Genomic DNA, 12,159 nt, shown 5'->3' with positions numbered 1-12,159 from the left:
CCAAACCACATCATGAATTACTTCTAAAACAGTATCGAGCTCTCTCAGATTCAGTGGCGGACTGGCCATCGGGACGTTCGGGACGAATTCCGATGGTCCGGTACTAGCGGTATTTTTCTAGCGGTACCGAAGTGGGCCGGTCGAGAGTCCCGGGCTGATTTTTAGTCCCAGTCCGCCCCTGGTCAGATTTACCACAAGGTGAGTTCCTTTTTTTATTTCCTGCTTTTTTACACATACTCTCTCCAGTACAGGTTAGCTCTGAGTGTTAGCGAGGCTTGCTAATGTAAACAAAGACCATATTACGTCCAAAACAGTCGGGCATTGTTTCTGATAGTGCCGTGGGTGTAAAGCCAGCCCACATTTTCGATATTACGTCATATCGGACGCATATCTGGATCAGCTCAGTTGTTCCCCCATTTTTAGAGATTTGGGTACAGGAAAACACTTGGTGAGTTCCCCGACACACCGGGGACACATGTTTATGTATGAAAGACATCAAAAAGTGCATTTTGCACGATAGGTCCCCTTTGAGGCTGAAGTTTAGTAAATATAGTCAGAGTAGTGACATGTATCCAGCTGGGAGGAGAGCAACATGACACTGGGACTCTAGACATCACCTCGCAAACCACAGTTCATTAAAAGAGACACAGAGAGGACGCTCCTCCTGTCTGGGAAACGTGTAGAAATAAATGATCGAACTGTAGAGATTAAAACATATTATTTACAGTTAGCTCAACACTTTTGGGAAAGACACTTTTTCTCGTTCTTTTTGAGACTGAGATATCAAACTAAAGTCTGTGCTGGAGTCAGGAGGGGTTAGCCTAGCTTAGCATCTTTATTTATTTATATAGCACATTTAAAACAACCTCAGTTGACCAAAGTGCTGTACAAATAACATAATAGCAGCATAAACACTTGAAACGTATGGACACAGCTAGCCTGGCTCTCTCCAAAGCACCTGCAGCTCCGAGGGCGTATTCTCATGTTTCAACTGGCTTTAAACTCTCCTCAAGGAATTTGAAAGTATATTTCATTGGAGGTAAAAGCTCAGTGACCGTCATGTTGCTGCAGAGCTGCAGTAAATCCCCTCCGACTGACTCACTGGAGGCTGAGCAGCAGATTGCATCAACACATGTTCAGAGAGCCAGGACCACAGGCTTTGTTTTAATAACACTTTCCAAAATCAAATGTTTGCATAGTGATGTTAACAAACTGAAGTGTGAAGTAGACCAAAACATGCAATAAGACACACAAGCATAGGCGGAGTTTGACATTTGCGCTAGGGGGGGCAAACATTGTTTACTAACGTCAGTACACAGTCCCAACTATTGCGTGGGGTGCTACGGATACAGTAGCAATAAAGCCAGCGTTCACCACACTGAGTATGACTTTTCCACATACGAACACAACTCGTCCCGTTATGCACGCCTCATGCCCGCCGTACACACACACACTCATGGAAGGGGCGGTCTCTCCCCCCAAAACAGTGCATTACATAACTGTACAACATATCATAACTGTGCACATCTTATACTTATTTGATAACTACTATATCCCTTGGTTACCAGTGTCCTACCTTGTTAAAATATTGATATACGAAATATTTGTATTGGAACAGTTTTCGACGTAGTAATGCTGTAACATATTTCAATCACTAGGGGGGGGGCAATGCACCCCCTGCCCCCCCGCAAAATCCGCCTATGCACACAAGGTGAACAGGTAGCACTAGAAATGTTAACATGCTGAGCTTGCAGGTGCAAACACTGAACTTTACATGTTGATATTTTGCTCTAGCAGATTGTGTGGAGGTTGCAGTTTAAATTGTAGTGTTCAAAGGAATCTGCGATGGAAATATCAACCCAGAACGGAAATGGAAAGCAGCAGAAATATAACTTGTCCTGGGAAACAGCTTGAAAGCAGAGTTTAGTTTAACGAAGGCTATAATAGAAATGGATGAAAAGGTTGCATGTTAAACAGAGGGATAGAAAATAGGGAGGCAGCTCAATATGTTTTAAAGTTTGGTCTTAACTCAAGTAAACATGCAGTTAGTCATCATGCAGTCACCAAAAACAGATCCAGAGACACACCCTGTGGGGGGGGGGTAGAAATGAGGGAGCTTTGGAATAAAGTAAGAAAGCAAAATAGACATGTAGGAGGAAAGAAGGAAAGAAAGAAGGAAGGAAAGAGCCAAGCAAGGAAGGAAAGAATGGGGAAAGGGCCTTGAGAAGTCAACTGAAGGAGCCTAGGAACAAAAAGAGGAAGGAAGGAAAATAGATCAGGAACCAAGGTAATTATGACCTTATATTAATATGACGTTTTCTTTGAGACTATTACGGTGAAATAAGAGGAGAAGGATGCTGACAATAGTTTAATTTTTTACATGAGAAGCTATCAAAAATAGAAATGTTTTTTGACTTTGTGCAATGAATGAATTTGAAATATGTTTTCCTTAATCTTTCATACCTTCTAACAATGGTGTTAACATGCGGCCTCCACCTGGCAGCGGCACACATTCACACATCTGCAGATACACACTTAGGACATATAAAACCCCCGTGTGTGTGCGCTGAGGCAGGAAATTGTAGATTTTTTCTAATTCAAACTTCGTGTTATTTTCACACATTTCTTAAGTATGAAAACAGCAGATACAGAGTCGTAATAAACAAATAAGAACATAACAAACCGAACAACTAACCACAACCTTTCTAATAAATAAAAAACTATATTTCACCTTCAGTTTAAATATCAGTTCTTGGATCACCTTCATCACGACAACAAAACTGTTTAGGAATGATTTGTTTTCTACCCAATCTGGTACTTCTACTCTTATGGTAAAAACACGTTTAATCAGATGGATATTTCATGGTAACATTTTCAAAAACATGGATAATGCTCGTACACCCTGAATAAGCTGTGTGTGTCTTTAGAATTTCAAACAAGAAATAGTCACCTAATGGAAAGCTTTTAAACGTTTTGTCTTTATAACTTGTATGTTCCCTAGAGCAGCTTCCTTCCTCTCATTTAAACTCACCAGCAGTAATGAGCTCTACTGTTTTTGGACGTAAACTGGTTTGTAAATAAAATGAAGTGCTTTTGTAAGCCGACCCTGAAGTTAGCATCTCTAGATTTTAGATTTTTGCAGAAATAAGATCTGTGGCAAACACACGGTTATGATACGTCCACGTTTCGTTCAGCAGAATCATCATTTGTGAAGCGTATATGAAATCCCCAGAAGTAAAAAGCAACTACATCACAATCACTTGGCTTCATGTCACCGACGCTAAGCTGAAGAAGAAGATTCAACTTATTGTCATTACGTAGTACAGGTAACGAAACGGTTTCTCTGCATTTGACCCATCCTAGTGTTAGGAGCAGTGGACTGCCATTATGTATGGCGCCCGGGGAGCCGTGTAGGGAACGGTGCCTTGCTCAGGGACACCTCGGTAGCACTTGACCTTCCAGTTGCCAAGCCAAGTCCCTATGGACTTCGCCACCACCGCCCTAAAGGCAGCTAATGGTTGCCATGTTGACATTTAGTTGTATCGACACTCATTAGAAACCGCTGATTTTTAAGATACGTTTGAGCTTCAGAAATCCCGTGGGATATTTTATGTCGTAGAACAACATTTCAGGCATCCAATCAAAAACACATTCGAAAACCCAAACTGAAAAACTGACACGTTGACTTTAAGTGTATTGTGTCAACAGATTTCACATAAGTGTATTAGGTTTAAAGCAATAATATCAAGTTGAACATAATGTTTTTCAATCAAACGTAATATTATTGCTTTCAACTAACCTAATACAGTTAAGTGAAATAATACATTTAATTAAAGTCAACGGTTCAGTTTCTTCAGTGGATTGACTTTGAGACACGGGAACCAGAAGAGCTAAAACGCTGACTTATCTCCTGGTTTAAGGACTCATTCCTGCACCACTCTATGGCTTTCCAACTTGTTTGTATTATTTAACTATTTTATCTGTTTTATTGTGTTGCACTGTTGGAGGAGCCTGTGACCTGAGATTTTCATTGTCATATCTACACTGTAGCTTTGTACAAATGACAATAAAAGCCTTGAATCTTGAATCCTCATAACTCCAGTACTCAAACACCACAGGGAATGTTGCTGTCTCTGTTCCCCTTGAAGCTGACATGTTGTACAAACACATTTTCACATTAACAACAAAAGCAAGAGGCACGCTGATCAAGTGTTACAGGAGGTCATGTGATCCAGGTGAGTGTCAGGTGTTATCAGTGAAGACTTGTCCCAGTATGGAGAGCCGGGCGCTGAACGGCTGAACGGGGCAGGACAGCAGAGGGGGGGTCTTCTTCTCGCCTGGTTTTAAAGCTATGCTCTCTGATGGTCCGTGGGGAGGGTCTTCAGTGTGTTTGGCGGCGGGCTTTGATCTGGTCTTCTTCTTCTCTTTGGGCAGGCTCAGCAGGATGTCTCTGAGCTCCTGGCGGTCCTGGGCGTGCCGGCTGCAGCAGTACAGCGCCGCCGGGTCCAGAGGGTGGGCTTCGGTGTTGAAGATGAACCCCCCTGCCCCTAAAACACACTGCCCGTCCTCGCCCCCCTCCTCCCAGGACCCGTCCCCCTCCGCTGCCCCGCCGTGCAGGAAGTGGGCGGGGTCAAAGAGCAGGTACAGGTACTTGATGGTTTCAGCGAGAAAGAAGGACTCCATCCTGTTGTCCAGCTGGTGATCCCGCAGGTCTTTCACCTGCACGGAGAATATCTCATTTTAACACCTTGAAACATGTATTTTGAAATATTTATGCTCTTGTTTTGACGTGTGTACACATATTTTAACACAGGGGTCATTTTGAATCGGTCCTCAGCTAATTCAGAAAGTATAATGCAATATGGCCCACAATTGAGCCTTGTGCTTGTTTTATATTGTACTTCTTAAATATACATGTCAAAATATATTACACAGTATTTGTGTGTTAATAAAAAAAAAAACACTTTCTAACAAATCTAAGTTGATGAGAAAAAGCCCAATAACGTATTTACATAACAAGCTTGGAATAGACCCTTCTTATTTCCTCTTATTATAGGCAATCTGAGGCTTCTGTTTTAAGGAATGAACTGCCAAACAAATAAATTGGAGAGCTGTGATTTAAGCAGTATTTTTCAATATTTATATTTGATTGATTTTGCTAACTTATAAGGCAATAAACCTCCAGTGAGTGGCCCAGCCCTTCCTATATTTTTCTGTATTTGACCCTCGGAGAGAAAAGTTTGGACACACCTGTTTAACACAAAAAGTACACCTAAGGGCCATTGTGTAGTATTTAGGAGGGTCTTCTAGCATAAAATGTATAATTGTATTTTTATGTTCATTTGTGTAAAATCACCTGAAATGAAGAACATTGTTTTGCTCCTTAAATGACCCCTTCATATCTACATTGGGAGTGGTTCCCCTTCCACGGCTCCTGCTTTGGTTCAACAGTAGCTCAACATTCTACTCACATGACCTTTTTGACGAAAAATGCATGTAAAACTGTGAAAATATGAGTTTCGTTGCTTGTTTGCTTCTCAAGTAGTAGGTAAGTAAGACTTGGTTTATAAAGCACCTTTTATGTAGACAAATGATAAATGATAGAATAATCACGTTTTGTTAACTATTTAAAAAGGTAGATTATCTGAACAATTATTGCAACATGACATTTGGTTCAAAGGACCAAAGAGGATGAACCGGAGTAACTTTGATTGCTCTGACTTTAATGTATGATCATATACTGTAGCTGCAGAACTAATGGCTTTCCCATCAGACTTAGCTTTGCTTTGTGTTTACTGCTAACGTTAGCATGCTAGCATGGAGGACATTGTAAGTGGATAGTAAATAGACTTTACTTATATAGCGCTTTATCCATTATTTACGACCCCTCGAAGCGCTTTACATACTACATGTCATTCACCTCATTCATACAGAGCAGTGCCACACACACACACACACACACACACACACACACACACACACACACACACACACACACACACACACACTCTCACACACACTTACACACACACACACACACACACACACACACACACACCATTGGCCATCAGGAGCAACTCAGGGTTCAGTATCTTGCCCAAGGACACATCGACATGTTGACTGCACGGCTGGGATTGAACCCACAACCTTCTAGTTCAAAGACGACCACACTCCCTCCCAGCCACAGTGCTAAACATTATACCTGATACAAACATCTGCATGTTTGCATTTCCATACAAGCATGCTATGTTGTAGTTTAGTTCTTATAACCTATAACCTCTAACAGATCTTACGCTGGCGTATCCGCAGGGCGTCCTGGTGATCTTCTCGATGGACTCCAGGGCGTCGAGGCCCAGCTGGAGGTAGGTGTGGTCGCCTGTCGCCCTGAACAGGTACATGGCGCTCTCTATCAGCTCTGAAACAAATGAAACACCACACACAAAATCTTACTGTAGTGTATATGTGTTTTAACAAGCAGGGAAAGTGTAGTGGTCGGCTGCTGCAGAGAGCAGAGTCTGCCATACTTTAAGGTTTAAGAAGAATTACACACCTGAAAACGTTTATTTTATACTTTTGCATCATTCAGCTTGAAGTTATATCTAGGTTATTTTTTTAATAAGTCTTAATAAAATGGAACCAAAATAGAGACGCTCGAACCCTGGAAGTCGAACAAACCCATTCAATCCCATTAAAACCAACATTGTTATAATATATATATACACTTTTTCACCAATGATTTTCCATGACTTCTCCATGACCTTTACCTAATTTTCCATGACCAAATAAATGACTCTTTCTCAGCGGTACCACTGAAAATGGTTTATTTTAACATGGAACAGGAAAATAAGGTCTTCATCTGAATCAAATAGTAGCTTACTAGCTTCCACACGCTAAAGTAACTAAAATCTCTCACCAGCAAAATACCTCGTCAGTTAAATGCCATTTTACGTTTCATTACTACAGGATACAGTATTTATTATCATTATAGTATTACTATTTCGGCGATTAGATCAAATATAAATTATATTTGATGCAACTTTAGTTAAATTTCCATGACTTTTCCAAAACTTTGGGAAAAAAAAAATTTTCCAGACCTTTTCCAGGGCCTGGAATTTGCATTTTGAATTTCCATGACTTTTCCAGGTTTTTAATGACCGTAATAATAACCCTGTTTAATGTAGAGCCATAGCTTCAACACTGTAGTTTCCACTACTCTCCACCAGACTGAGACATTTCTTATGTTTGCCCAAAGGTGCCAATACATGTTATTATCCTAGTTTCCACTAGGGGCATCGCTGCTGTATAATGTGTTTGATTCGATGCATCAAAATCAATGTTGTTGCAAATCATTGAAGACTTAATTAAATAATTAAGTGTTGTGGGGACATTATGTTAACAAACTAAAAGTCAAAAGGGTTACAACTTGTTTGATTGAATATTTCTGAGTTATTATCAGGACTGATGTTGGTTTTAAAGTAACTCAATAATATAATTATATACATTTATGGCTGTTGTTTGGCAATGGCAGTAACAGTTTTAAAGGTGTTAACATGTCTAATGATGTCTCTGTGTGCTGATTTTACACTCTTTATTTGCAGGTGATTGCAGGTAATAGGTGGGTGGTCTGACCTGGTCTCAGTGGGTATCCCTCTCTCTTGTCCACAGTGTAACCCTGAGGGATGCTGTAAAACTCCGGCAGACCTCCAAACTGTCTCCACACAGAGTAATAGTTCTGGAAAGTTCTCACTGCGCTGTCCAGGTTCCCCAGGAGAGACTGCAATCAATATGTATATGATTATGTAATAGCTGACATCTTCGTGGATTCATCTTCTTATTACAGACACATGCATTTCCTAACATTCGGTCTATATGCTGTAAAATGTATTCTCTCTTCGATTTACACACGGCATCTATTGCACGTCTGTCCGTCCTGGGAGAGGGATCCCTCCTCTGTTGCTCTCCCTGAGGTTTCTCCCATTTTTCCCTTTAAACTGTGGGTTTTCTCTGGAAGTGTTTCCTTGTACGATGTGAGGGTCTAAGGACAGAGGGTGTCGTTTTTCTCATACTGATATTCTGAAGAATCTGTGCTGTTGTATTTGCTGTAAAGTGTCTCTACTGTAGGTTATTTTTATTATATGTACAGCACTTTGGCTCGACCAAAAATCGTTTATAAATGTGCTATATAAATAAAACTTGATTTGATTTGATGTGTAACCCTATGTTAGGAAAGGATTGCATATGTTAGAAGTGAACTGTGTGTACCTGAAGACCGGGCCAGAAGGCCTCCAGAGACTGAAACACGGGCATGGAGACGGTCCCTTTGTGCATCTGGACCCACAGGTACCAGTCGTCAAACCGGGTGTAGTTCTGAATGGCTCGATCGTACTCTGAGAATACACATCACATGGATGTTAAAGGTCCCCTATATACTGTTTTTCCTCAATATATTACAGGTCTCAGATATATACAAAGCATGTCTCTGAAGTGCTCCAACAGATCATTGCAGCATTACCCATAATCCCCTCTGTTTCAGCCCTGTTTCAAAAGTGCTGATTCTCTGTCTGTTACTTCAGATGAAAATAAGGAGCCCCTCCCCTCTGAGAGAGATTTGGTTACAAAGAACTCAATGGTGCTCTAGTGGATTTTGCATAATAGGTGACCTTTAATTTAAATGTATTAAGCCATTGTTTTCCATTATTTGTCCATCTGTCTCACCCAGGAACATGTTGAGCAGCTCCTCGTCCTGCAGCAGGATGGCTCCTTTCACCAGATACTCAAAGTAGGAGTCCACCCCCGCTCCGATACCGGCGTCCTGAGCCACCCACTTCTTAGACAGGATGTCAATGTGGTTCCCCACCTGGACAGAGAGACAGACAGGTAGGAGGGACAGACAGGTGTCAGAAAAAGTCTTCAAATACTTTAGCTTTCTCCATTGAAACCTGTACTTCCACAGGTTTGTATTTTGATGGCTCTTATATGCTTTTCTGTACTGTTAACAGAATGTAAGCTAAAAAGCTGTTTTTATGCAAGATTTAGCTTCCATACTTTATTTAACCTCTCTTGAACTTAATGAGAGAACTCCGTAGAGATTTCAAATGTCTTTTTTTAAGTGAGTCCTGACCAAAAAAGGCTGCAGATTAAATAAAAACCCACAGTTACAAATACAAAATCAAGCATGAGGAAACCACATTCACCAGATTACCAGTACCTATTAAAATAATCATCATCGAAGGGGTCTGCCTTTTAAAATCTCTACGGAGTCCAGAACAAATTTCCTTACGGGGACAATAAAGTATATTGTATCGTAATTTGTTTCTTTTTTGTTTAAAAGCATTTAACAAGTTTCATTATTTCTGCAACATTTTCTATACAGATGTTGCACAACACACAAATGTCCCTTTTACCATTTCTGGTTTCTATTATTTGAGATGACAAGCATAGAGAAGTCCTGATAACGCAAAAAGAGCTGTTTCTGGTACTTTCCGTGCAAGGTTAAGACCCTAATAAAGTATGTGAGCAGAAGACCAAGAATTGCAATATATATGTAAACGTCATACATGTATACAGAGCTAAACCTCGCGGAAGTGAGTCAAAACATACTGAGCAGAGGAATGCATTAAAGGGGACCTATCATGCAAAATGCACGTTGATGTCTTTCATACATGAATGTGTGTCCCCGGTGTGTCAGGGAACTCACAAAGTGTAAGAAAACAAAACCCTCTCTCTTTTCCTCCGTACCCAAATCTCTAAGAACGGAGCTGATCCAGATTTGCGTCCGATATGACGTAATATCGGAAATGTGGACCCACGGCCCTATCAGAAAGTTGCTATCAGAAACAATGCCCGACTGTTTTGGATGTAATATGGTGTTTGTTTACATTAGCATCGCTAACACTCCGAGCTAACCTGTACTGGAGAGAGTATGTGTAAAAAAGCAGGAAATAAAAAAAGGAACTCACCTTGTGATAAACCCGCAAGAGAAAAAGCATTTGAGCTCCATACTGTTTCAGAAATAATCCTTGATGTGGTTTAGAACATGATATTGCGTTTTATCACGGGAGCATTTAACTGAGTATCTCGTAGAATTCTGAGCAGGCATTAGCTCCCCCTCCTCTTTTATTTTATTTTTTCAAGCTAAGGACCCTGAATCAGCGTTTCTCTAACAGGGCTGATACAGAGGGATATGAGGGATTTCTAAAATGCATGATCTGTTTGGTATTTTGAGCAAAACACATCATAGACATGTTTTTTATATATTTTTAATATATCTGAGACCCTATAAATATGGCTAAAAATAGCATGATAGGAGACCTTTAATATATTAATTTAAAAACGGGGAGGAAGACACATTTCTGCATCTGAAGTAAAAACAGACGCAGTTACCAGCCCGATGTCGGATCTGGTCTTCCACAGGGCCCTCAGGGCTTGTCGGGCTGCGTTCTCAAACGTTGGGTCTCCTGTTAGTCGGCTCAGCGTGGCGAACTCCAGGATGAAGGTTCCCACGCCGGCGGTGCAGGTGACCGGCGTCTCGGTGGGACTGACGCCCTTCAGCAGGTTCACCGTACCGTACGGCATGCCCGTGGGAGTCTGGAACGCTGAAATCATTCATAAATTAAAGGTCCCCTATTATGCAAAATGCACTTTCTCATGTCTCTTCTACATCAACATGTGTCCCCTCTTCTTCATGTCTCCTCTACATCAACATGTGTCCCCTCTTCTTCATGTCTCCTCTACATCAACATGTGTCCCCTCTTCTTCATGTCTCTTCTACATCAACATGTGTCCCCTCTTCTTCATGTCTCCTCTACATCAACATGTGTCCCCTCTTCTTCATGTCTCTTCTACATCAACATGTGTCCCCTCTTCTTCATGTCTCTTCGACATCAACATGTGTCCTCTCTTCTTCATGTCTCTTCTACATCAACATGTGTCCCCTCTTCTTCATGTCTCCGCTACATCAACATGTGTCCCCTCTTCTTCATGTCTCTTCTACATCAACATGTGTCCCCTCTTCCTCATGTCTCTTCTACATCAACATGTGTCCCCTCTTCTCCATGTCTCTTCTACATCAACATGTGTCCCCTCTTCTTCATGTCTCTTCTACATCAACATGTGTCCCCTCTTCTTCATGTCTCTTCTACATCAACATGTGTCCCCTCTTCTCCATGTCTCTTCTACATCAACATGTGTCCCCTCTTCTCCATGTCTCTTCTACATCAACATGTGTCCCCTCTTCTCCATGTCTCTTCTACATCAACATGTGTCCCCTCTTCTTCATGTCTCTTCTACATCAACATGTGTCCCCTCTTCTTCATGTCTCTTCTACATCAACATGTGTCCCCTCTTCTTCATGTCTCGTCTACATCAACATGTGTCCCCTCTTCTTCATGTCTCCTCTACATCAACATGTGTCCCCTCTTCTTCATGTCTCTTCTACATCAACATGTGTCCCCTCTTCTCCATGTATCTTCTACATCAACATGTGTCCCCTCTTCTCCATGTCTCTTCTACATCAACATGTGTCCCCTCTTCTCCATGTCTCTTCTACATCAACATGTGTCCCCTCTTCTCCATGTCTCTTCTACATCAACATGTGTCCCCTCTTCTTAATTTCTCTTCTACATCAACATGTGTCCCATCTTCTTCATGTCTCTTCTACATCAACATGTGTCCCCTCTTCTTCATGTCTCTTCTACATCAACATGTGTCCCCTCTTCTTCATGTCTCTTCTACATCAACATGTGTCCCCTCTTCTTCATGTCTCTTCTACATCAACATGTGTCCCCTCTTCTTCATGTCTCCTCTTCTTCATGTCTCTTCTACATCAACATGTGTCCCCTCTTCTTCATGTCTCTTCTACATCAACATGTGTCCCCTCTTCTTCATGTCTCCTCTTCTTCATGTCTCTTCTACATCAACATGTGTCCCCTCTGTGGAAAGAGACTCAAAGATTCTCTCTCTTTTTGTCCTGATCCATTTCTATAAAAACCTGTTTGAAAATGAGCTGATCAGATTTTGGCCACTTTATGATGTCATAACGATGTTTTGTCTTGGGTAACCATTAGCCAATCACCAACCAAGGTAACCCCCCCCACCACCTTATCCCCTGAATCTCCCCCTATAGCACCATTGAGTTCTTTGTAACCAAATCTCTCTCAG

General features: G+C 41.3%; 1 protein-coding gene across 1 annotated transcript; it reads right to left on the bottom strand.

The window, feature by feature from the left end:
• Positions 1-1,135: 1,135 nt before the first annotated feature.
• edem2 (ER degradation enhancer, mannosidase alpha-like 2) lies at positions 1,136-10,595 on the bottom strand (the record flags this gene model as incomplete). The annotated part of the gene is given in 6 exon segments (XM_034201052.1): positions 1,136-4,719; positions 6,294-6,415; positions 7,630-7,774; positions 8,263-8,387; positions 8,716-8,857; positions 10,384-10,595. Coding segments are annotated over 6 exon segments (1,223 nt in total), but the record flags the coding sequence as incomplete, so codon positions are not given.
• Positions 10,596-12,159: the final 1,564 nt, after the last annotated feature.

Source organism: Gymnodraco acuticeps, unplaced genomic scaffold (assembly GCF_902827175.1).
Source record: "Gymnodraco acuticeps unplaced genomic scaffold, fGymAcu1.1, whole genome shotgun sequence".
Classification (NCBI taxonomy): domain Eukaryota; kingdom Metazoa; phylum Chordata; class Actinopteri; order Perciformes; family Bathydraconidae; genus Gymnodraco; species Gymnodraco acuticeps.
The sequence above is the reverse complement of the archived record's forward strand: the minus strand, read 5'-3'. Positions and strand labels throughout refer to the sequence as shown.